This window comes from Lontra canadensis, unplaced genomic scaffold (genome assembly GCF_010015895.1).
Source record: "Lontra canadensis isolate GAN:19392208 unplaced genomic scaffold, GSC_riverotter_1.0 scaffold49, whole genome shotgun sequence".
Taxonomy (NCBI): Eukaryota; Metazoa; Chordata; class Mammalia; order Carnivora; family Mustelidae; genus Lontra; species Lontra canadensis.
Genome location: NW_022631043.1, coordinates 8,865,088 through 8,892,326, shown reverse-complemented (window position 1 = coordinate 8,892,326; position 27,239 = coordinate 8,865,088). Strand labels below are relative to the sequence as shown.

The following is a 27,239-nucleotide window of genomic DNA, read 5'->3' as shown; positions in this document are numbered from 1 at the left end:
TGGGAAGGGGAGGCATTTATCGAACCTCTCTAAGCCTCAGACTACTCATCTTAAAAGGGGATAATAACTGTACCTACTTCACAGGTTGTTGTGACTGAAAGAGGTAGTTACACAGAGTCCTTGACATAAGAGGGTTCCGTTCCCGTTAGCTGCTCCTACCTATAGTGATTTCTTTCCCCTTCTCATCAAGCCCATAAGTTCCTCTAATGAGGGATTATGTGCCATGCCTAATTCTTTTGGACTTCATAGCTATCATGACAATGTCACTCATTTGGCAAACTGGGACGCTCTGGAGAATGAGAGAAGACAGGCATCTATCTGGAGTGTCCTGGGCACATTATGATGTGTGGTCATCCTACCCATGGCACACACCGCTGGATGAGGTGGAGGCCAAGTATATAAATCCTCAGACTATATTCCTGGGCAGCTGCTGAATGAAGAGCAGTCACTTCAGTTGATAGGATACATCCAAGGAATCTCTGGGTGTGTGTCAATAAACGACATAGACTAGATCTCTCCCTCATGATATGGGGACATAGACAATAAACAAAAACATACAAAATGACCACTTCCTGCTCATTGGCAAAAAAAATGCTATGGAGAGAATTAAAGGTGATGAAGGGGAGAAAGAAATGACCCCTTATTTTATATAAGGTACTTCTGATAGGTTGTATTTGAACAAAGACTCAAAAAGGTGAGCAAACCATACAGCTATCCAAAGGAATAATGTCAAGTGTATCTTCCACTATCAAGAATATTCACAGTAATGCCTTGATACACAGGAAAGGTAAAAATAAAGGATGATAGGTAAGATCTAAGTTACCCAGTGCTGTAGAGACTAAAAACTCATTTCAGATATGCCTAATGTCTTCTCTAAAATTTTGGGTATTGGATCTCTAACAATTCATCATCTATATCTTTATCCAGATATTGCCAATACAAAACAACAGTTGAATTAATTAATTCTCTCCCGGTTGCTTGGTGCTTTAGAAACACTATGTCCACAAGTTAGTATGGAAAAGACAACCACTTTTCAGGTGAGAAATCTGTGGCTCACAGAGGTGAAAAATTTTCCGCGCACTCAGTTAGGGACTTGGGACTGGTTCTGAAATGCCAATCTGAGTCGTTTGTTTTCCAGTATCCGGCCTCCTTTATCAAGACTCTGCTTCTAATACTAACACATAGATGAGAAGCCTGTGGCCATGAGAGAATGACAGCAGCTATCAAGACGCATTTTTTTAGGGAAATCTGTCCCTTCATTCACCCTTCCCAAGTGCCTCCTATGTGCCAGGAAACCTTTCTAGACTCCAGGGATTCACTGATGGGAAAGGGATACAATTTTCTATCTGTGTGTCTGCCTTGCTGACAGAGGTAAACAATAAAACTCAGTAAATTATTTGGGGCAGTAGAAGGTAAAAAGTGATTTTAAAGAAAAAGGTGGGACAATGTAACAGGGAGAGGGAGGTGGGGGTGGGGACATGGCGTGAGAGGGAGATTACTAATGGGAAGCTCCGGGGTGGAGGCTGAGACAAAGGTGGCTTTCCTTCCAAAACTGGAGAAGGAGAGTGAATCGATCATGGAGCAATCTGGGAGCAATGACGGACACTCCAGGCAGGAGAAACACCAGTGGTAGGGCCAGGAAGGTGTGTTCAGAGAAATTCTAACAGGTGAGGTTGGAGCAGAGTGAACAAAGGAGAGAGGAGGAGGAGACAGGGCAGAAGATGGAGGGACACCAGTGTGACCCAGCGTGAAACAGGGATTCATGCTAGGTTGGGAGCAGAAGAGGGGTGCCTTGATGACATACTTGGTTCAGGGGATATTCTCCAAAAAGCTCTTGACCCATATGCTGGAGCTCGCAGAGTACAAAATGGCACATAGCTGCCTCCTGAACTCCTCCTAAAATTTCTTCAGGTCCAGGAGTTGCTGTCCCGCCCCCATCCAGAATACTGGATAAAGGATACCTGCTTTGATCCGAAGGGGCCTTCAGTGGCCTTGAACACCCCTTGCCACTTGGAATGCCAATGATTCTAAAGGGAAAGCAGGTAAAGATCCAAGCCGGATGAGCAGAGGCATTCAGATTAGAGTTCCTTGCTCCCACCCAGAATCCTTCAGTGGATAATTGTCTTGGATTTTGAATTTAAGTACCAAAAATATGTTTGCATAACCACTCTTTATGATCTAGGAGGCGAAATGCCTGGAAACCAGGGAGCAGCAAGTGCTGGTTTCAAGGAAGAGACGCCTCCTGTCCTGGTGTCTGTGGGGGGAGGGGGCGGCCACCAGGGGTCGTGCCCTCCCCTGTACCAACCAAGTGGATGCGATCCCACTGCTCAGGCAGGCGTGGCGCTGGAGCCCATTGGCAGTCACAGCCCTTGACCAGTTGATTCCCTTTGCCCGTCAGAGTTTTAGAAATGGCATCAGAGAGATATTAAGAAATATTTCAGGCCTGAGCTTCCTCGACTAAGAGGCATGGGGGCTAGAAACTGGCCTTCTATGACCAAGTTATTATACCATCTGGTACATTAAGTATCAGAAAACTTTATTTATTATTTTTTATTATGCTAAGATAGTCACCATCCAGTACATCATTAGTTTTTGATGTAGTGTTCCATGATTCATTGTTTGCATATAACACCCAGTGCTCCATGCAATCCATGTCCTCCCTAATACCCATCACTGGGTTAACCCATCACTGGTTTAACCCATCCCCCCACTCCTCCCTTCTAAAATGCTCAGTTTGTTTCTTGGAGTCCACCGTCTCTTGTGGTTCATCTGCCCCTCCGATTTCCCCCGATTCACTTTTCCTTTCCTTCTCCTAATGTCCTCCCTGTTATTCCTTATGTTCCACAAATAAGTGAAACCATATAATAATTGACTTTCTCTGCTTGACTTATTTCACTCAGCATAATCTCCTCCAGTAAGTATCAAAAACTTTAAAATATAAATTGTATTACAAATGCCAAGTATATTTTTTTGGTAGGAGTGCTCTGAGTGGATCATTTGGAGTAAGTGTTGGTTCAAGTGAAAGAAGTGGGCTTCAAAATACATGTTCTCCTTCAATATTTAATCAAAATAGTGACTCAATGCTATTTACAATACTATCTCCTTTAGCTATTATTAAGTTTTAAAGGTCAAAGAGAACACTCAAAGATAGAGAAGTGGTTCTTTCTCTTCCTTTTTCTTTTGGTAAAATACACCACCTTGGAGCAGTGATGTTTACATCACACATATTCTTCCAGCTTTCAAAGGATTTGGAAATATCCATTAGAAATATCAAAGGCAGGGGCACATGGGTGGCTCAGCTGGTCGAGTGTCCAACTCCTGATTTCAGCTCAGGTCATGATCTCAGGATCCTGAGATCAGGCTTCATGCTCAGTTGGCTTGAGATTCTCCCTCTCCCTCTGTTCCTCTCAACTGCTCACGTGCTCTGTCCCCACCCCACCCCTCAAATAAATGAATAAATCTTTTGAAAAAATCAGAGGCTTGCATTTTCATAAATCAGGCTATTTGCAAGGGCTTTGACCTGAGCCTACTCCCAACCTTTTCAGTTAGGTCACAATATTCTCCCCAGTAGCTGTTTCTCCATTCATAATCACTGTGGAGCACCAGCTCTGTGCAAGGCATTGTTCTAGCAGCTGTAGATTCAACAGTTAATCAGAGAATCAAGGTCTCTGCCCTCATGGTTTACCCTGCAGCCTGCATAATTAACAGATGATACTTACAGGCTTCATGCTGTTCCAAGACGTTACCCACATCACCTCTGTGAAAGTTCACACCTCCCTTATGAGATATATACCATAACTAGCCCCATTCTACAGATGAAGGCACTGAGGCTTATGGAGGTTGAGTAACTTGCCGGCTCAGAAGCTAATCCAAATGCAAGCACTCGGGCTCCAGAGAGTGTGTTCTCACTCACTTGGCCAAAACACTGTCTTCTATTTGAAACAAAATACAGGAGAGTGTGTTTCCTGAAGATTAAGATCTAGTGAAGGGCAGAAATGTGGGCTTCTCACCTTCTCACAGTGGAGGTCTAATTTAGTCACCACCTCTTTTGAATTCTGTTTTTTTTTTTTTTAAAGATTTATTTATTTATTTGAAACAGAGAGAGAGAAAGAGAGAGAGAGACAGAGAGTGAGAGAGAGAGAGAGAGAGAGAGAGAGAGAGAGAGAAGGACACAAAGTGGGGAGGAGCATCAGAGGGAGAGGGAGTGGGAAAAGCAGGCTCCCGGCTGCGCAGGGAGCCCAACACAGGGGTTGGTCCAGACCCCGAGGATCATGACCTGAGCGGAATGCAGACTGAACAACCCAGGCAACCCTTAACCTTGAATTTCAAATTCATCCACCACCTCCATGATGAAATCTTCCTTAGTCAGAATTAATGACACTTGCCTTCTAGCTTAAAATACTCCGGAAATGTTAGGGACTCTTGTGAGGACGATGAAAGGAGAAGAGAAAGGGGATGAAGGCAGTGATGAAACCAATGGTAATGCAGATAGTCATAAAAATGATAATGTGTGCTATCTTAGGCAGCACTGACCTTTTGCAACACACAATTATGGCAGCTGCCTAGATCATATCTATAGAAAACATTATTTTCCATAAGTAGGGTTGTCACATAAGGCGAAGAGCTCCTTTGGATGAGACTGAGTTCACATCATTGGGGTATTCAAGCAGAATTGGAATAAAAATTTGTTAGGAAATTTATAGATTAAATAGGTTAATCTGTCCTTTACTCCTCCCAGACCCTTTTCCAAAATTGAGAAGATAAATGAACAGTGGCATGACTCAAAAATCCTCCTCAGTAGTCGATCTATCTATCTGACCCAATCTTAGTGTCAATTTCCTCTTCATGAAGTCCTTTGAATTTATTTAATTAAGCTAGCCATAAAGAGATCCATCATAAGAAAAAAGCAATAAGGTAAGAGTAATTGTGTTTTATAAAATTGTTGTTTGCCTCTTTAATGATACCATCTATTTAAAGACTGTGGAAGCCACAAGTATTTTTACCAGAACATAGACTATTAAAAGAAAAGCATCACCCTGGCATCACAATTTTGTGTAGGATCACTGGAGTTACAATTTGGCAGATTCATTAGGTCATCTTCTCCTGGTAGGATTTCTGTTTAGCCTCCAGTGCTAAAAATATTTTAAACTACAAACTTTAGCCTTAACTAAGGTTTAAGCCATAGGGAAATGAGCCAGAAGTCCAAAAAAAGCACTAATCCCAACCCTGGTCCAAACTAGCATCATTTCACCTTCTTGGATGGTTGAAATCTATTGTTAGACATCCTCTAGAGAAACCAGAAGTACCAGCCCTGGCCATTCTCATTCATTTATTCATACACACACACGCACACACACACACTTTTAAAAAATCTTTTTTACTTTTATAGTTGATAAATGGTATTGGTGAATTTCTTTTTTTTTTTAACTCTTAAATACATATTTATCAAACATGGGATGTTGAGAATATTCTGGTGGACAAGCAAACCTGACTCATTCCCATTTTCATCACAGTTACTATCTAGTAGGAAAGACAGACTTGGAAAAAATACTCTCTCTCTGTCTGTCTGTCTGTCTGTCTCTCTCTCTCTCTCTCACACACACACACACACACACACAGATATAGAGAGTGGGATGTGTTTTCTAAGAAAATATGAGGGAATTTGAAAATGTTATTAAGTGGTGACCTAAGAGAGGGCAGAGGAAGCTTCCCTGAGAAAGGCTCTCTGAGCTGAGAAAGAGGGAAGAGCACCTCAGGCAAGGGAGAACAGAAACTCAGACAGCTCAAAGGCAGCAAAAGACAGGGGTCTTTCAAGGAATTAAATGAAAGTCATGTGACTTAAAGAAGGACAAGGGGAAGAATGGCAGATCTATGGGTGGGTCACTGAGGGAATTCTGCCTTTGTTTTAAGAGCAATGGAAGCTACTGATGTTTGCTGAAGGATTCTAAGCCATCATCATATGGACTGGAAAATGCAGGAAGGCTGTTGTGATTCAGATGAGGAACAGTGTCTCCTGCACCAAAGTGGAAGGAGTGTAGACAAAATGGGTAGCCTTGAAGATATTCCAGAGGCAAACTTGTCAGAAACTTGCAGTAGACTGGACGTAGGGACTAACAGAGAGAGAAGTGCTGGGGTGCCTTTGGGCTTTCTGGCTCAGGCAGCAGCAAGGATGGATGCCAGATCCCTACTTTCCCTGAGGTGGAAATCCACAAAGAGGACAAGGACAGGGGAGCTGCTAGATGTAAATACCCAGCACTCCTTTATGAGACTGAGGTTTCTGGGACTTCTCTCCTTTTTGGAGTCCAATTTTTCTACATCTAACCAATTATTTATAACATTGAGCCACAGAGTCATAAGCTTCAAACTAGAAGGGACCTCAAAAATCATTTAGCTCAACCCCTTTCCCTTTGCCCCAAACCCCTGAAGATGGGCAGCTGGCCTCTGCAGGACACCTCAGCGATGACTTTTTAATCTCACAAGGCTTTGTGCAATTTCAAAGACCTATAAATAGGAAAACATTGGTGTCTTCCCTTAGGAAATAGTCCCTCGTGTCTCCTCCAGCCATAATTATTGCCTGCCATTTACCCTAGTCCTATAAATTATATATCAGATGACACAACATGGGATCTGCATCTTTCCATTCCCCAAATCTGAACTACAGAGGAAAAAAAAAAAAAGGAATCACAAAATTAAAATGGATCTCTTGTCTTGGATGATCAGATCATCAGGTGTAAGAGTTGCAATGTTATCTTGAAGAGCAGACATTAATTTATTGGCTGGTATACCATGAATATATCTCGCAGACAGTATTGATTTGGATGCTGTAATGGAGAGCAAAGATAACAGTGGATTAAACACACTTGGAGTCCATTTCATGTCACATAAAAAAATACCTAAGGATGAGTAGTCTATGGGTGGTATAATGACCTCAGAGCATTGGTAGTGTCCTAGGAGTCTGATTTCTTTGTGATCCACAATCCTACTCTGTGGCTTGCATTCTCAACAGCTCCTCATGATCCAAGATGGCTGGTGAAGGTGCCATCATATCTGTTCACCAGGCAGGAAGATGGCTAAAGGAGGTAGGGTGGGTGAAAAAAAAAAACAAAAACACAAAAAACAGTCCTCCCAGATGAATCAGGCATCTTTTCAAAACTTTCCAAAATCCTCCAACAATGAGTACCTCTATTTTATTGGCTACCCTTAGGTACAAAGGAGGCATGTCTGTGTGCATGCATACACCCATACACATACACACACTCCTGCCAACTCCCCCCATATATAAATGCACATTATATAAATTACCTCCCAAGATAAAAATGTGGCTCTACATACAAGGAAGAAAGGACAATGCATATTGCAACCACCCAGCAGTCTCTAAACAGCACTATGCGGGAATCTGCCCCAGATAGAAAGATGATATCCTCAAATGGCTTATCATTTTAAAGCATGTGAAACAATCACCATGTGATTCACACGCTTTAAATTCACATTTAAAGCGTGTGAATCACATGGGCAACTAGGTCTAGATTACTCTCCAGAAGCTATTTATTTATATATTAATTTATTTTTATTTTTATTTTATTTATTTCTTTTCAGCATAACAGAATCCATTGTTTATGCACCACATCCAGTGTTCCATGCAATACATACCCTCCATAATACCCATCACCTGGCTCCCCCAACCTCCCACCCCCTGCCCCTTCAAAATCCTCAGGTTGTTTTTCAAAGTCCATAGTCTCTCATGGTTCATCTCCCCTTTGAGATACCACCTTACACCAGTTAGAATGGCCAAAACTAGCAAGACAGGAAACAACATGTGTTGGAGAGGATGTGGAGAAAGGGGAACAGAAGCTATTTATTTTTGCTAGAAGGGACTTGGGTAAAACGGGCTTGGTCTGCATATTTTAATAAATTGTGTAATGATCCTTTGCTTTTCCTTCTGGTGTAGCCACTAATCCAGTCTTGAAGACAAATGGTGAACTGTGAAGTTATCAAAACTTCAAGTTCTTCTGTCTTAGTTTCTTCCCTAAAAGTTAGTTCTACTTTGGGCACATAAGGGTGCACAGAAGACCAGGTAAGGAAGTGTACCATATATTTATAGTTTCAGGGTATGAAACCCATTGCAGGTGCTTGTAGAGACCATACTGGAGGCAACCAGGTATCAATGGATAAAGTTTTCTTTCTTGCCTTCTTGCCCTGAAAATATAAATGGCTTGAGGATAGGAAATGGATCTTATTTGAAATTGCAGTCTTCAAGTTCAGCACATGGTAGACAGTTGAATGAAAGAAACATGCTCTATTACATGTGAGTATACATTTACTTCAATGTGCAGAGGTATGGTGGTGGGAGTCAGCAGGAACCCATGTATGGTTAGAAACAAACAAACCTGAAGCTGAATTCTCACTTGGCCACACACATTCTGAATGACTTCAGTGAAATTAACCTCTGAACTTCAATTTCTTCATTTGAAGTGGAGGTTACAATTCTACTACAGTGCAGGAATACCCTTAGGAGTGGATAGGTTGTGTGTGAAACCATATAATGGTTTTGAAACATCTAAGTTAAGTTCTCAAAAGTCAGAGGCCTGGAAGAGGTCTTCTAAAGGACTGGTCCTCAGATGGTGTTGGGGGGCAATCTTGGTGGTGCCTCACCTGGTGGGGCAGAGCAATGCAGGAAGGAGACAGGAAGAATGGACCTTCCTCCCCAATAATGCCATGGCTCTTGCCTTATTTTCATGTTTTATTGCTTAGTCTAGTTTGAAAAAGTGATTCCAGCTATTCTAAAATTCTTTTTTGTCTTAATTGCTGGAGGGAACTTGATGTTTACTATGAGTTTTCCTACTAATTTTAACTGACAATCGATTCATTCTGCTGTCATTTAATGGTTGTTTAATATTGGAATAGGTTCACAGTTTGAATCCTGTCTGTGTGAATGAAAAAGTAGTTTATTAACTAGGTTTTAAAATGGTCTTCTCAGATTTTTTACCTTCAAATTACCTTGAACCAAGGTCTTTTTGCAGGATATTAAATGAGCATTTGTTTCCCCCTTTTATAAAATTAGGAAGGACTTTCCATAAGAGAAAGTTGGGTGTGGTTATCTGTAGGGAGACACAGCAGCAACAAGGGGAAGATAGCTTATCTTCTTTATAAAGATGTTATAAATACTGGCAATAGGGTGATCTCTAATGATTGGTGGTTTTGTTCACGAAAGGAACATAGGAGTAGCAGTGGGTAGCCTGAAAGTTAGTGGACATCCGCTCATCCTGGGTGCAGTTTTGCTCCCAATTATTGCTCCCAATTTTCACGATGATCATTACTGATGGAAGTGGCAGGGCCCTCCAATTTCACCCACCATTCAGGCAGCCAACCTGCAGCTGCTGTCCTGTGATGGGCAGAGCTCCACACCAACCCCAGAGCAAGACAGTCTGCTGCCTGTGACTACAGCAAGCGGGATCCATCTGTGTTACAGAAGCAATACTACTACTACCCAGGTCTTGGTGACTATTGCTTCTCTGTTCATGACCTTTCATATTCTCCAGCTCCCTCCATACAGAAAAACAGTGAAATTCTTGACAAGAGGAATCTCATTCTCATCTTGTTACTGATGAAATGACTAATGGACAGCAAGATTAAGTGAATTCCTCCAGGCCCCAGCATCTATTTCCTGGGGTTTACAGACAAAGAAGAGGGAGCCACAAAAGCCAGACTGTCCAGTTTGTGGATACTCAGGCTGCTAAGTGCCCAGTTCAATTGCTTCTGGGTAATACCAACATAAAATGGCTTGTTGATCACAGCGGACATTCCCATTTTGCAAAAGCCAGATAGGCAATTCTGACAAGCACCACAAAGTCACTAATTAAATATTCAAAAGAAACAATTGTCTGTCAATTAAATATCTCCATCACTATTCCCTTTGAAACAAATTGAATTGCTAAATGACATGCAATTTTACAACTCATGGTGTCAATGTAATTAAACCATGAGGAAAAATTAAATATTAAATACCACCTAATAAGTAATTCTCTCAGTATGTGCTAAATCATTATTCATCATAGTCGTCTTCCTTCTCAGAGGTCACAGACCTCCACAAGCTATGTTTTCTATAAGAATTGCCATTATCTGATCTTGGGAGCCAAACAAACCAGGAAAGCGTACAAATCCCCACATTCGCATTTACTGTAACTCACAGGAATAAAATTTTTTACAGTTGTGAGGAACCTCAAAAATCATTTCATGGTGACAGACTTAGAGCTGTGAGGAATTCATTCTGAGGTCAAGACAGGTGGAGTGGTCTGCACAAAGTTTCGCCACCACACCACACCAAAACCATACAATTTTACATTGGATGTAAAATCTGAGGTTAGTCTTTTGACCATGGTTACATCAATCAATACAATGTGTGGTTCCCTGGCTCCATGGAGCAAGAACATTGTTATAAGCATTGCTACCATTTGGAATACATATTTCGTTTTTCCTCTTCTTTATTACTTTTAACTCCTTGCCTTTGAAACTAGCAGTGTTAATTGAGATAAAGTAGCCTTAAAAGACCATCAAATCCAGGGGTAGCTTTGAAATGAGACAGATGTGGCTGAGAACCCCTTATTAGCACTATGACCAAAAGGGAAATGATGTAATACTCTGGGCTCATCATCTTTCATGATGAGAAGGGAAGCAGCCATACTCATGCTAAGGCAATGGTTCAGGCATTTATTTGGGAAGCCTCTGCTGTGAGCTTGCTTTGGAATGTGCCAATGTCTAGCCCAGGAATATACACAAGGATGGAACCCGTCCTCAGCACATGTTTTAGTAGTAGAAACAAATAAAGACACCATAGTTCCAATTTTACCCACCAACTCCCATTCCCCTTTCAGGTCTTAATCAGGAATAATTTCCTTATCTCAGCCCAAGTCAGAAACCAGGGCCAGGAGAGGCTGAGCCAAGCTAGATGCATAAGATTCACTATGTCACAGGGTTGGCTCCTGACAGCAAGTGTGTCTTTAAACTGTACCCTGGATAGCTGCCTAGCCTCATCCTAGTCATAGCCTGGCACCAAACATGTCACCTGGCTTAAAAGTACTTAACTCAGTTTGAAATGAGTCACATGCTTAGGTCATTATTTGATTGATGGCTGGCTTTTACTCTAGATTAGAACCCATTTAATAGCAGGACCATGTGTTCTTGTCCTCACCACACTACCCTACTGCTTGCATTCCCCGCCCCCCAATACACACACACAGTGGTACTCCATACATATCTGTCAGAGGAGGGGCTAAATAGAAGTAAGAACTGATAAATGATGGGGGGGGGTGTAAAGAGAACGAGGAGAGCCCAGACTCAGGGACCTAAGCCCGCCTGTGGAGTGTCAGGGAAACCATTGCAGAAAAGATGGGGTCTGTGCTGAGTTCCAAAGCCATTCTCCCCAAACTAGATCTCCAGGTTGGCAGCATACAACAAGAACCTGGGCACTCACTGGAAATGCATACTCTTGGGACCCCCTCCCTAAATCTAAAGGATGTACCAAGATCTCCAGGTGATTTCTATGCATATTGAAATTAGCAAGCATTGGTCTGCCTTACACAGGTGTTTAGAAAGGTAAAGCCCAGGAAAGGACCCCTCAGGGCAGAGGACTCCACGGAAAAGGTGGTCACTTTTAAAAATTAAGTTGTGATAAAAAATAAAATGTATTGTGTAATTCTATGAACCAGCCCAGATCTAAATATTCTAAATATTCCAAATATTCCCTGTCTCCTTCATTTCCTCAACAAGCTTCTGGTCTAGTGTCTTTATAATTCCTATTTACAGCTGAAGAAATTGAGGTGGAGAAAGATTCAGCGTCTTACTGGTGTTCTTAAGTTACCACTGGCAAACAACCCTCATCTTACCCTGGGCTCACACTCAAGTCCTCTCCCGTGATTTGGGTGGGTCTGGCTCATGGCAGCCTTCAATACATGTACTTCCCCCATTGAAAGAGTCTTGTCAAATTCCGTAGTGTCTGTCCACCCCTTCTCCCTTAAATACCTCATCTGAGCTCCGATTCTCAAACAAGCACAGGTGATTCTCTGATGAAACAAATGACATTCGTTTTTGAGCTAGCATGTGTCTTGGAGGAGGGCCACAGAGGAAGTTTCCTCAGCTGGTGATCCCTGGGTAAGTACTGGCAGACAGGAAAGGGACAAGATGACAGAGGAGCTGCCCCAGAGAGCAGACACAGGGGTAAGCCAGCACAAGGTGTCCGGAAACTGGGGATGGGTTCAACTGTGGAACTTACCCTCAGGCACGAAGGGTGAGACTACTTGAGTTTGTTAGGCCTACTCCCTGGTGGGTGGAGGGGTAGCTTGGAGGATCACAGGGAATGACATATTTGGGTGATCATGGGGGCTTCCCTGGAACAACAAGAAGGAGGAGGATGGAGAGCTGTAGACTGATCCCAGTAATGGAAGACAGTACCATCAGGAATTCACAAAGGAGTTGGGTAGGAGTCTGATGATTTTCAATTTGTTGAGATTGAGCTGCCTGTGAGACCCTTAACTGGAGGTGCCCAGAAGGTCACTAGATGGCCTGGTCTTAAACTTAGCTGAGAAAACTGGGCTAGAGATACAGGCTTAGGAGTAAACAGCACCTAGATCCATGGTCAGTAATGGAGGGAGGGAGGGATTGTGCAGGGGAATGCATAGAGTGAGGTGACAAGGAGACACATGGAATGGAAATTTAAGGAGCCCCAACACTGAAGAAGAGAATTGAAATCTGAGAAGGGAGAGAACATAAGCCATACTAGACTATATCATAGAGACACAACCATGACTCAGGTACAACCTCTGCCTTAGAGAAGATCATGGCCCAGCTGGCAAGGAAAACATGGAGACCAATGACAGCAGCATGTGGCAGGACAGATGGGCAGGGAAAGGGTGATGGCGTCAGAAGAGCAGGAATACCTAACTTGGTCTGGGGTCCTGGGAACCCTTCATGATCCTGAAGTTTCTCTTTGCTACTTAAAAAACTCTTTAAGGCATAAAGATATTTGTGGCTGGGTGCCTGGGTGGCTCAGTGGGTTAAAGCCTCAACCTTCATCTCAGGTCATGATCCCAGGGTCCTGGGATCAAGCTCTGAGTTGGGCTCTCTACTCAGCGGGGAGCCTGCTTCTCTTCCTCTCTCTCTGCCTGCCTCTCTGCCTACTTGTGATCTCTGTCTGTCAAATAAATAAATAAAAATCTTAAAAAAAAAAAAAGATACTTGTGGCTGAAGAAGCCAAGGCCATTTGGCCAAAGTCGCTGGAAAAAAATCATGGTAAAAATAGGATGAGAATTTGTTTTAAGGAAATGTACTTACAAGGTTTCAAAAATATCTCTAACTGGGCACCTGGGTGGCTCAGTGGGTTAAGCCTCTGCCTTCAGCTCGGGTCATGATCTCAGGGTTCTGGGATCCAGTCCCACATGGGGCTCTCTGCTCAGCGGGGAGCCTGCTTCCTCCTCTCTCTCTCTCTGCTTGCCTCTCTGCCTACTTGTGATCTCTCTCTGTCAAATAAATAAAATCTTTAAAAAAAATATCTCTAACTGGCAGGGCTCAGAGTTGGTCTCTGGCTGAAATGGTGTGGCAGGACCCCAAGGACTGCTTATGATGCCATTATTCACTTGGTAAAAGGCAAGACCTGTATCTGTCTCTTAATTAGAGAAGGAGGGGGACTATGTTCGTTGGAAACTGACTGTCGGGAACATGAACACATCTTCCCATGTACTGCCCACCACCAATAGGTGAGGAAAGCTCACCCAAAAGAGGGGAGTTTGACTTTGAACTTAAAAGAAAACAAGCTTGCTGTTCTTGATTTTGACTTTGTTTCTTGAACTAATTGACAGTATAAAGGAATCAAGTGGGATAATGCCAAAAATGGAAGACTTAACTCATAACCTTTTTGGGAACTTCAAGAAAACTTTTTTTTTTAAAGATTTTAGTTATTCATTTGACAGACAGAGATCACAAGTAGGCAGAGAGGCAGGCAGAGAGAGAGAGAGAGAGGAGGAAGCAGGCTCCCTGCTGAGCAGAGAGCCCGATTCGGGGCTCGATCCCAGGACCCTGGGATCATGACCTGAGCTGAAGGCAGAGGCTTTAACCCACTAAGCCACCCAGGTGCCCCAAGAAGACTGTTTTAACTGCATTGTGTTCCAGTATCTAAAATCAGGCTTGATCTAAGCAATGATCTATATCCCATGCTCAGAAAAGTTAACCAGTTTTGTACAATTCTCTCCCCTTAGAATGAGGCAGACCTGCCCCGCTGGTGTGGAGTGTCAGAAATGAGGTCTGAAAGTGGGAGAGCCTCTTGCCCATAGCTGTACCTGTATGAAGCAGGTGAACATTGACTAGAGACCAGAAGTCAGGCCAAAGGGGCCATCTGGGGTGTGCTCAGGAACACTTGAGCAAGGTGTTGATGTTGGGACTCAGAGCCAAGGCACTGAATAACCAAGAAGGAGGTGAATGAGGTGAGCCCTGTGTTCGACTCTTATTTTTTGACCCATTTAACATTCTCACAAATGGACAAACACTTCATGGATATTCTAGGTGTCTAACTCTCCCACCTCTTTCTCCTTTTTCTTTCTTTTTTGACCTAAATGATCTAGATGATCACTTGGGATTTTTCTTCATGTTGTCTACTATAACTTTTTAAACACACATCTAACAAAAACTCAGCTTGGGGCTTCCAGCCCAAAGCACTTCAGAAGGAGGTAACTTTTCATGTGTTTTCTTGTTTCTCACTGACCTCCTCTTCTGAGTTCTGTCTTGTTTTTTAGAGAAACTAATTTCTCTTCTCTCACTGATTACTCATTCCCTGCTGATAACTGTGTGATTCAGGTGGTGGGCAGGGGAAAGGAGGGAGTCATGTAGCATTCATTCATTCCATTTGTTTAAAAGTACTGTGCTCGGAACTGTTCCATGGGCCAAGTGCTCTGCTACATGCTTGGAACTCAGAGGTAAGACGCTGCCCTTGACCTCAAGGGGCTCCCAGGGAATGTTATGACATTGCTCTGACAGGGGACAAAGGCAGGGTGTACAATGTACGAAGGAGAGGTTATTGAGCTTTGCCTAAGCACCTGGTCTGCCTACCTGTGGGTGGGGATGGGTTTCTTGGCGCTCCCAAGTTTTTAGCTGGGGTCACTGTAAACACAGACCAACTGGGAATGCCCAGAGCTGCAGACCAGCCTGACCCTTGCCAGCACAATGCAGACACTCGCTTCTGCCACATCGTCCAGTCCAGGCTTGGGATGTATTCAGTTTGTGGTAAGAAACTACTTAAGTAATCAATCCTTTAGCCCTTCCTTGGGTCCCCGTACACTCTCTTCACTACGATGGAACATCCATTCCCATCCATAACGCCTTCTAGAGTCTGACCTTTCCTTTCACACAACTCCTAAAAGAAACTCACCACACCTTTGATTTTTCATGCTTTAGAGGTCTGTAGGAAAAAAAAAGCCAAAGACTTGTATCTATATAAAATATTTACAGAATGCAGTGTTCTAGATGTGTATTTTCTAAAAGATTTATTTATTTATTTGAGATAGAGAAAGAGAGAGAGAAAGAGAGAGAGCAGGAGAGAGGCAGAGGGAGAATCTTTCAGGCAGACTCTCCATTGAGCAATGAGCCTGAGGCAGGACTTGATCCCACCACCCATGAGATCATGACCTGAGCTGAAACCAAGAGCTGGATGATTAACTGGCTGAGCCACCCAGATGCCCCTCCAGACGTGTTTTAAGAACCAAGTACAGGGGTGCCTGGGTGGCTCAGTGGGTTAAGCCTCTGCCTTCGGCTCAGGTCATGATCTCAGGGTCCTGGGATCGAGCCCCGCATCGGGCTCTCTACTCAGCGGGGAACCTGCTTCCTCCTCTCTCTCTCTGCCTGTCTCTCTGCCTACTTGTGATCTCTGTCAAGTAAATAAATAAAATCTTTAAAAAAGAAAAAAGAACCAAGTACAAACCTCCCTGCCTCTGCACCCACAGTCACAAACTCCCTCCCAAATTCCATTCAAGTATTACCCTCATTAGAGCAACAGCCTTGACTATCCAGAACACAGCTATGTCCCAGAACCTAGAACCCAACAGGCAGTCACAAATATTTGTTGAACAACTTACCTATTCAATCCTCATTCTCCCCTTCTTCCTATGCAATCCTGAGTTTTTGAGATGCAGTAAAATCTCATCTATTTTTGCCACCCTCTCTTACCCTGGAGTGGCTATGTGTCAGTATTCTGGTTCCAGAAATGTAAGCAGATGTTATTGGGCAGGGATCCCAGAAGAGCTCCTAAAAGGGCAACCTCTTCAGTTGGCAAATGTTTGTCGACCATCTTAACCTTTTGCCTTTTGCCCTCTTCTTTTTCCTGCCTGCAAAGAGGCCATGATGGCTTGGAGAAAAACACCCAGTGGCTTTCAACTGACCTTAAGGAAAAGTCCTTCTGGTATGGAATCTACTTTAGGCCATCCCTGATGGGTTGTTGTACAAATTTCCTTTGAAGAACCCCCATGACAGGGAGGTCATCACTTCAAAAAGCAGCCCCCCCAGGCAGGTCTGTTTGTTATAAAATCATGGCTTTAGATGAACCCAAATCTCTCACACTATAGTGACCATCAGTTGATCTTTATTCTGTCCCAGGGGAGTCACGTAAAATAATGAGTCTCTCTTCACTGTGATAGCACCCCACATATCTGAGAACACCCACCATATCTCTTCTACATCCCATATCCCTAGGCTTCTGATGGTTCTTCCTTTTTACTTGGTCTTGTTCTGTAAATTGTTTATGCTGCATCTCATCTTCCCATGTTCTAAGTTAAAGAAATACATATATTTTGATTATGCACCCCCTAATCCTTGGTCATCCCTGTTTTATAAGCAATCGTGTGTATTCAGCACGTAATTGTAAAAAGAAAAAAAAAAAAAAGATTTTGAAATGGTTTCCTCCAGTCAGCTGGAAAGCTAGCTGACATAGGATAAGATGTGTTGTTTATCCAAGAAAATGGTGATAGTTCTTGTTTCATGTGAAAACTTCATACCGGTAAACACTCTACATCGAGAGGGCAGTTTTTAAAATTTCCTCCTAAAAAACCCCATAAATGTGATTTGATTTCCCATCTAGCTCATGTCCCTCACCATGCAGAATTTTATCATTTCCTGATTTGGGGGAATTTTGTGCTTCAAAGACATTATGGCATAGAGGCACCTGGGTGGCTCAGTAGGTTAAGCCGCTGCCTTCAGCTCAGGTCATGATCTCAGGGTCCTGGGATCCAGCCCCGCATCGGGCTCTCTGCTCAGCACGGAGCCTGGTTCCCCCTCTCTCTCTGCCTACTGCTCTGCCTACTTGTGATCTCTCTCTCTCTCTGTCAAATAAATCAATAAAATCTTAAAAAAAAAGACATTATGGCATAAAAGACAGGAGGACGTGGGACAGAAGGGGAAGAAACTCCCAGGAGGTAAGGAATGTATAAGATATTGCACCTATGAAAATACATGATCTTGCAAATTGAAATTCAAATATCAAATCACAGCTATCCAAGAAACAAAGACTGGCAGGTTTATCTGACAATGCACTGAGTTATAACCCCAGTTCATTGGTTGGGGAGGTGGTCACACGGTTGCATTTACAGATAGCATAGCTTTTATTCCTACCAGCCTGTGGCCTGGCCTCCCTCAGAATGTCTGGCAACTCAGTGGTTAATTAATCTACCTTGCTCTTTCTGTACCCTGCAGGCCTGACGGTGAAATCTTGGAGTGAGAAGATCTGGCTTCCAAGAACTGCTTAACTGACCTGACTCCTTAAAATAGGCTTTCATAAACAAAACGCACATGATATAATTTGAGTGTGTAAGTCCAGTTACATTTCCTGGGAAAGCATAGGGCAGATGGTCGGGATGTCCACTGCTCTACCGTGGCTGGCTGGGGGAGGTGTCATTCCTACACTCAGGCCCTGAGAAAAGCCAGGCACAAAATTACTTCCAGGAGCCATCCTCTTGCTTAACTAAGGTTCAAAGCTATGTACCACAGAAACCTGCCAACCTTCAGTTTCTGTTACCTTGATTTCCAGCCCAGAGAAAACAAAGAACATGCTTCAGAATCCATACGTCAGGGGCACCTGGGTGGCTCAGTGGGTTAAAGCCTCTGCCTTCAGCTCAGGTCATGTTCCCAGGGTTCTGGGATCGAGCCCCACATTGGCCTCTCTGCTCAGCAGAAACCTGCTTCCTCCTCTCTCTCTTTGCCTGCCTCTCCATCTACTTGTGATCTCTACCTGTCAAATAAATTAAAAAAAATTAAAAAAAAATCCATACGTCAGGTGAACTGATAAGTTGTCCAACTGAAGATTCTGGACCTGCTGGTTTCTTGAAGGGTTACTATTGTGCCCACTTGTGGGGAAGAGGAAAGGTTTGAGAGGGATATTGCAAGCGTCTCTTATGTTCTGAAAATAAACCCATGTAGGATCAACTAAAAGAGATACACTTGTGAAATGAATAAATTAGCATCCCAAGAAATATTTAGACAACAGTGAAATGTCACGGCAGCATCATTGTAGTAGTATCCTCTGATTACACGTTACCAGCAGCACTGAATGTGGGATAAGCTTTTTTTTTTTTAATCTTTCCTTTTTATACTTGGTTTCACTTATTTTTGATGAGCTCTTACAATGCCATCAGTCATCAAGGTGTAAATATGACTAATGCATTTGGCCTACTTAGCATGACATTGCAGCAGCTGCACCAGAAGGAAAAGTCCTCCCAGCCTTCCCGGTTATGATCTAATTATGCTCTGACCCACCGATACCAGTCAGGTGACATTACCGGATATGAAGGAAAACAAATTCATCATTCAGTCTTGCAGCGCACACAACTTACAGTCATTTTACAACTGTCTCTAAATACATAGGCACCAAGCCTATTTGCAACTCTAGGGCCAAGGGGTACAGGACAGGGCTGAAGGGATTTAACTGGTCACTCCAGCAGTCATTAAAAATATCCTTTGCAAAGCCTACATCTCTATCACCCCCAAAAAAAAAAAAAAAAAGGGGGGGGGGGAGGAAGGAAGAGATTGAAGGAAGAAAGGAAGGGTTGGGGGAGGGAGGGAGGATTAGAACCAAAAAGGACAGTCTCTGGGCATTTTTCACAAGAAAGAAAAAGTAATATTTCCATTTCCTTGCATTCAGAGGAAACTCTTGGGAATGGTGACAGTCAAATCTCATTTTGAAACACATTTTCTGACACATGCTGGGGACACTGCAATTAGTTTTTTAAGCCTATATGAATTTGCTGAAGGAAAATGTACAGAAACGGATGTATTTGGAGTTTTTAAAAAATGCACACCATAGCTAGCAAGGTGCGTTAAATAGAAGCCCAGTTACACTCACTTAATGGATATTTTGTGTTTTGAAGTAAACACTTACACTGATACTAACCACCAAATTGGGGTGATTTAAATTATGTGCCATTTGGTGTATGTGCATTAAGTAGTCCTACAATTCCTTTGATTTGATTTGAGTTAGCAGATTTAGACAAAGAACACAGAATATACACTTATGTTCAAATTTCACAAATGAGGGGAGAGATATTGATGATTCTATTATGCTGACTCTATGTTTACTGTGAAGCCAATCCTTCATGTAAATAATCAGAAATACATTCTTTATATGTTTTAAAGATTTACTTATTTTGAGGGAGAGAGTGAGAGCATGTGCGTGAACACCCCGGAGGAGAGGCAGACGGAGAAGGAGAGAGAGAGAGATAATCTCAAGCAGACTGCCCCCCCCCAGCTGAATGAGGAGCCACTGTGGGGCTAGATCTTACTACCTTGAGACCATGACCTGAGCGGAAATCAACAGTCAGACACTCAACGGACCAAGCTACCCAGGTTCCCCTAAATCAGCAGGAATGATTCGAAAGCATGTACAAAGGCCGCATCTCACCTGACCCCCACCAGCTCGTACCATTAATCACTATATTACCCAGTACAAAATGAATTTTCTCCCAAAGGATTTTTTAAAGGCCAAATTAAGCTAAAAGTCCCTCATTATTAGTCAAATTTAACGATCATGATTTAATTAGTATTTTTTCTGGCTCTAGCCTCTATTGTTTGATGGGATTTGTGTAAGACAGTAAAGAAAATGCTTCATGGAAATTCAGATCTGACAGCATGACCTTGAGCACTACCTCACCTGGATTTGCATACCTGGCTGCTTTTGCTCCTAGAGTTATCTTGGAGAAATCCCCTTTACTCTGACACTTCTGCTTATCGGCCTAAGAGGTACAGAAGACTAATTAGTCACAAGCTTTAACATTTCAGAATCCCTGAGGGGAAATATAATGCAGCTATCTTTCTGGTTATATAATGCTGCCTCTCAGTTTTCCAATAACTAACTGATCTTCACCATTTTATCACTAATGAGCTGAAGAATGAGAACAAGATGAGTTCCAAATGTTAGGTAGCTCACGTTACCATCACCGGCAATTAAGATAGAATAAAATGCAAATTACAGCGACAGTTTTTAGGATTTACCTGAGCCACGAAAGAATCTGGCAAATAAGACCTCAGTATTAATATTTTATCCATACATATTCCTTGATTTTATAATAAAGTTTTAGATGGATAAAGTGAACTGGCAGGATAAACAATTTAAGAGGTGGAGAAAAAAATCCGTGTCATCTCTGGACAAAGGCACTACTATTGGTGACCTGAATGATGTCCATGAAGCAGATTTAACTTGAGGTAGATGAAGTACCCCGAGGAAGGAATGGCTGCAGCCCTCTAGTTACCTATAACTGAGCTTTGTCAGGGTGGATAGAAAAGCAACCCTTTGAACTGAGCTCTGAACCTTCTGAAAGTTCCTCATATCTCCAATGCCACTTGGGACCTAGAACATACATGGGTGGTCCTATATAATAGGATAATATATTCCTATTATATATTATATAGGATAATATCCCTTAATTTGGGTGGGAAGTCTATGAATTAAGTCTAACGGTTCACTGAATGGAGAAAACATAAGCTATCTCTGTGCTGATGGCAAGGAACCTCCTGGGTAGCCAGTTGTATCTTGTGTCCACAGTGGAAAGCATATGATGATTTAAATGAACACAAGGCCCTGTCTCTTCACATAGGGCATCTGCAGAGATTTGCAGCTTGGTTGTTACCCTGTCAAATCGCGGATGTAGTTTCCACCAGGAGGAAAGGAACAGAAACAGATTCTCATAGCCTGGGTTAGGCAAGGGAAGACAATCATTGACTCATTTGTTACTTTTGAAAATGGCATTTTCAGTAAGTGAAACAGTTGCTGAGGTGTGTTCACTTTACACTCTGATGTAGCTTTTTGCTTCTTGAAAATGCTAAGTTAAATGTGAGCCATTCTCTGATGGGAATCAAGATGAATGTGGAGAAAGATGATATTCCAGCATCAACGGCCTTCACTTGACAAGTTTGTATCCGGCTGAGCAAGATGATGAGCTAGCCACAAAAAGCCTATGCCTAGAGGGGCATCTGGGTGGCTCAGTGGCTTAAAGCCTCTGCCTTCGGCTCAGGTCATGATACCAGGGTTCTGGGATGGAGGCCCACATTAAGCTCTCTGCTCAGCAGGGATCCTGCTTCCCCCTCTTTCTCTGCCTGTCTCTCTATCTACTTGTGATCTCTCTCTCTGTCAGAAAAAAAAAAAAAAAAAGCCTATGCCTAGAAAGTCAGACATTTTTCTCTCATGGTTTCCCTTTGTTTTTTTTTTCATTAAATGTTCATTCGTGTGCTATACTGGGTATTGCCCTCCTGAGTAGTGAAGCAGGTACTCCTTAGTCTTGAGTCAATTCAAATGTGGGTTTGGAAAGAAACACTCAGAAAGTTTCTCAAGAAAGAATGACTTTGGAGCTAGGATTTGAATCGTGTTCTCATCACTTGTTGGGCTCACCGTCTTTGGGATATCTCTTTAAAGTTCCCAGGAATTTGTTCTTTCTTCTATGAAAGGAAAATGAAGGATACCATCTGTTTGACATCATTAGATGTGATAATATATGTAAAGGCCCTTAGTTACATGTAAAGCATTGGGCCAGTGTGAAGGATTATCATTGTGCCTTGGTTTTGTCAAAGGCGTTTATATATAAAATACTGCTTAATGCACATATAACTCACAAGTGATTGTGCACATAGAAATCTTTTACCAGCGCAATGTGAGGGGGCTTGGATATTTTATAATATTACCTTTGCATTGGACAGTCTTGTTCATTCAGTGTGTGTGTGTGTGCTGAGTACCTGCTGGCTGGCTGGCATTTTTCTAGGTGCTGAGGATAAATTGGTGAACACATAGATGTCTATGCCCTTACGTGGTGTTTATGTTCCTGTGGGGGTGGGTGAAAAACAGAGCAAATAAAAACAAATGAGATAATTTCAGATAGTGAACGTGCTCAGGAGAAAATAAAACAAGCCAAGTACTAGGGAGCAGCATGTAAACGGAGTCCAGAATAATGAGAATGTCTCAGTCATGGAGAGACCTGGGGAAAATCATTTTAAGTGGCAGGCACAAAGGCTAAGAAGTGGGGAAAGAGCTCAGGATCTCTGAAAGCGGAGAAAGGTACCGTGTATTTGAAGCCTGAGGAGGAGAAGAGAAGGAAACATAATTAGAGAGAGAAGGAGCAACTTGTTTGTAAGGGGACCGAGTGACCCTGGTAAAGAGTTAGGGTGTTAATCTAATTGCTATAAGCGGTCATTTGCAGGGCATGCCTTGTATGTTCCCAAACAGGGAAAACTAAAAGGTAGCTATTCAAAAATCAGAGATGTTTTAAAAAGCAATTAATTCTCCATGTCACTCACCTGCAAGATCTAAGGAAGAAGTTTGGACCTCTAGAGGGCGCCAAAGGAAAACATTTTGTAGCCTAACCCATAAAGGTCTTTTCAGCACCTGAAGCAAGAGAAGAGCGCTCAGGCTGTTGGTTAGGAATCTGGTAAAAAGCTAGCTGACTCCACTGGGAAACCGCAGTTCATCTACAATTTCTACCCAAACAGAGAGTCAAATGAGCTTGGTTTGCACGTACCTGGACCTTGGTTTTCAAGTGAAGGACTGTTTATCTCGGGATGGGAGTGGGAAGACATTTGGGGGTTATTTTTAATCTTCTCCCATCTGGTAGTATTTGAGTAGAGCATAAAACAAATATGAAGCCAAAATTTACTTTCTGGATTCATTTGGCAAGCAAAGCGTCTCTATACTTAGAACCTTGCAAATATTCATCATTTGCCACTTGGGATGTTGTTATTCTAAATACTATCCCAAACTCACTTGATGAAGTCTCTGCGATGTGTGCTAAGGAAGGTTACCGCGTGGAAAGCTGTGGGTGATGACCTATGGGATTTTCTGCAAATGAGCAGATACCTATCCTATATCATGAAAACAACTCACAGTGAAAAAAATAAAGGAAAAGAAGGAGGGGAAGGAAAAAGAGGTGGTTGAGATGCGGAAGGACAGTCTGATGATGCGGAGATACATAAAGAAGAAAATGCAAAAAGAGGGCTTGGAAGAAATTGAGACTTTCAAAGGCTAGCAGGGTTCAGAGCCACGTGTGAAGACTGAGAAACACAGTTCTGAAGGCATATTTTACACAATCACAAATGGAGACGTTATCAGATGGAGGTATTAAAGGTTCATGGTAATTTCAAGAAAGCATTCATTACCATCTTATTAAGGCCAAGTTCAGCTGGTCAGCCCTTACTCACAGAGGCTCTCATCTCCACATTTCATGCTTGATGATCACAGCCATGTACTTTATAATACTCTGCTCTGCCCAGGGAGACTTCAAAAAGCACTGTAAAAGATACGTAACCTGAGCAAATGGATACAGAGCAAATGGATACAGAGCCATCAGAGAAGAGCAAGAATCCCAAATCCACTAGAAGCCCAGGAGGTCGATGATGGGTAAAGGGCTCTATAGGTGCCAGCATTCCAGAAACCACGAGCAAATTTCAGAGGTGTCGTACCTGGTTATTCAACAATGTCTTCAAACCCGAACACAAGGAAGAGGAGTTTTTAAGCTTCCAATAGAGCAGAGTGGCTGAGGCTGAGCCTGGAGTAGGAACATGCGAAGCAGGCCCCCGTCCAAGCACCCGTGTCAGCCTCCTGTGTGGAGGCTGACATGTTTCTCTCACTTTTATGGAGAAACCCCCAAATTTAATCTCCTGCTATCTATCAGACATTTGGCAAACGAAGTGTCAATTATCTATTGATTTTAATGAATTTCAACAATAAAGTCATCATCCATCTTCTCCTTCACAGACAATGGGAACTCTGTTCCCAGAAACACATCCCTATTTAATGGGAAAGACAGGAAGAAAGGAAGAAAAGAGATCGGAGGTCGGGTTCCACTTAAATATTTCAGACCATCTATATCAAAATGCCCTTTATCAATTAAGCAAAACTTGCATTCTTTGCCAAAGACACTTCCTTCCCACACTACCGGCCCGAGATGAGGCTGATCTATGCAAAGCACTGGGTTCAGATCCTATGATAAGAGAAGATATCCTCTTAGGACCCCAAGGCAGTAAAGAATTCCCAAGTAAAATACGTATCTTGGAACCGTCTGAAGGACTGGATGATATAACATAGGTAGGGTCCCCACCAGCAATTGCTATGTGTTCAACAAATGCTATTGCCTTCCAGAACTGAGGGTTTGTGGCACAGAGATACACAGAAACCCAACTCTGAATCCCAGAGTCCTTACCACATCCTGCTGTGACTCTTGTGAGTAAAAGCCGTTAAAGGAATGGGTCACCTTCTAAATTGGGATGCTTCTCCTCCTCTCTGGAGACTACAGACCCTGGGGGACGTGTGCAGAGGAGAAAGAAGGCTGTTTCTTAGCTGATTGTCCGAGAAGAATTACTCACAGAAGCAGAAGAGAAGAAGGGCAGGGCTGGGAGAAACTTTAGAGGTCATTTAGTTCCAACTCTACGATGAGCAAAATGCCATCCCACCAACACCGAGGACCTCCCAAGTAGGAGGCACTGTGCCAGGCGAGGAGAGAGGCGTCCGGGAAAACTACTTCTAAATAACCCCGGGGAGTGGGCAGGGGAGGGGGAAGAGCAAGGCAGGAAGGAGTTACCTGGTTGACGGAAATGACAGCCAGCCGAGGAATGGCCGCCTGCAGGGCCACCTGCAGCAGAGAGGTGCCTAGGCCGGCCAGGATGGCCCAGGTGAGCGGCAGCGGCAGCATGCTGTAGGTGGCGAACAGTGTGAAAAGAACGTAACCGATGCCATCACCCAGAAGCCCGTAGCCAAGGCCTGCTGCCAAGATCTGGGTGGTCATGGCCACCCAAGTGACCACGCCACTGTACTGCAGGTACGTGTGGGAGGTGGTGTCCTTCCTGACCACCACCAGGGCGCAGATCACCACCTCGATGCCAGTGAAGAAGCCCAGGAGGATGCCTTTGAGAGGGTCCATCGGGGCCGAAGCCAGGCTCAGGTGGAGGACCAACAAGGTGAGTTTGGTCAGCACGTCCAGCACATTCATCACCACCTCGGATTTGCGCCTCTGGCCCAGGAAATAGCGCTGGTAGAGGCGCTCCAGATCCCGGGACTTGAAGGAGTTGCGCAGAGTGGGGAAAATGACCCCTCGGTAGCTGTAGCCCCCGTTGAGGAAGAAATCCGAGTTGCTCGGGGCACAGTCGAGGTGCAGGAAGCCCAGATCACCCCCGCCCCCGCTCCCGCTGCCGCTGCCGCTCCCGCTGCGTTCCGGGAAGACTTTGGTGCCACCGGTACTGGGAGCTCTCTCCCCGGGGCCCAGCGAGTAGAGGGGCAGCGCCGATTCGCCGGACAGCTGCGCCGCGTGATGGTTGGGGCCGCCGCCTGCAGGGTCCGAGGCTTTGCCGGAGCCTCTACTCCCGCTGCTGCCGCCGCTACCCCGGTGCCCGTGAATGAAGCGCTGCTCGGTGATATGCCTCACCGCCGTCTGCCACAGCAGCCGCTGCGGCCGAAAGCCGCTCCCGCCGTCGCCGGCCGGGGGCGTCGGGTGGATGGTGTAGAGTTCCTCGCCGCCGCTTAGGCAGCGCACATCGGAGAGCTCCATGGCGCCGGGCCGCAGGCGGGGAGGCGCAGAGCAAGAAGGAGGCAGCTGGGGGGAAGGGTCCCAAAGACCCCACCGCGGCCTGGCGCGAGCTCGGCGGCGAGCCCTGGTATCCCCGGCCGCCCGGTCGCGCGAGCCTTGAACAGGAGGCCCGCGCGTCAGGTCATAGTGCGCCCCGGGGCAAAGGGCGTCTGGAAGATCGCCGCAGACCCCTGCGTCCTTGCGCGCCAACCTCCAGACAAACCGCGCAGCTGGGGTGGGAGGGTGGTGTCCGCAGAAGCCGCGGCGCTTTGAGCCACGCAGCCCCCTTCTCGGGCTCAGGCTTCTCGGCCACTCCTCGGCTCAGCGTCTTGGCGCAGCCTTTGCTCTCCAAGAGGCGCCTGGGCGCCGTGCTCCTTTCTGCTGTGCTCCGGGTGGGTCCTGGCTGCGGCACTGGGCTCGGGATACCCACGACTCGGCGGCTGCAAGAGGACTGGCTAAGGGTAACCCGCTGCGGCTGCGGGTGCGAAGTTAGCCGCTGTGGCTGGAGCAGAGACCTTCGGAGAACTCCATTGCGCTGGGATGGGGAGCGGGGCGGAGCTGGGGGCGGGGGCAAAGAAGGGGGAGGTGTGGGGGACCAGGAGGTGGCGGGGTGCCCCGCGGAAGGTTGAAGAGGTGGTATCCTCGGGACTCAAAAGTCACCAAACAGTTAATTTGGAGCAGGGGGTGTGCTGGGGCTCCCTCCTCGGCTCATCTCTGGCTGTCTCCTCTTCCAGCTCGAGGACTGACCGCGCGGCGCTGGCTCTGGCCCGTCGCATGCCCCGGGGAAGGGGGAGGGCGGCAGGGTCCCAGTCGCGGTTAGAAAGCGAGGCCAGCCCTTCCAGTTGTGCTTCCGAGGGGTCGGAGCCCACAGTTCCTATTCCCTTCACTTCGCTCTTCGGAGTCCGTTTGGCCCGGAGCTGGGAGGCGGGGGCAGGGAAAAGTGGGAAGGGCTCCGAAGCCAACAGCTCTGAGATCGCTGAGAAGCCACCGGTGCGGATCCCTGACGCTGAGAACCGAAGCTTGGCGGGTGCGGCGCGTGTAAGGTTTGGACGAGGAGGGAGGCCGGAAACCGCGAGGAAGTCGACTGAGAGGCCACGGGACCCAGGGAACGCGCCTCGTGCCACCCTGGCGCTCTGAAGCGCGCGGCGGGCAGCCGGCAGCGGGGAGGAATTTGGA

At 44.7% G+C, this 27,239-nt stretch overlaps 1 protein-coding gene across 3 annotated transcripts in view; it reads right to left on the bottom strand.

The window, feature by feature from the left end:
- Positions 1 to 26,767, bottom strand: part of ADCY8 (adenylate cyclase 8) — a 215,718-nt gene extending 188,951 nt beyond the window's left edge. For 2 of the 3 annotated variants that reach the window (XM_032873519.1, XM_032873520.1), the window contains exon 1: positions 25,083 to 26,045. In XM_032873519.1, coding sequence (XP_032729410.1) covers positions 25,083 to 26,045 — 963 coding nt within the window. Of the gene's footprint in view, positions 1 to 25,082 lie in introns of all 3 variants that reach the window. The other variant, XM_032873521.1, reaches the window with a different exon arrangement.
- Between the last annotated feature and the right edge of the window lie 472 nt (positions 26,768 to 27,239).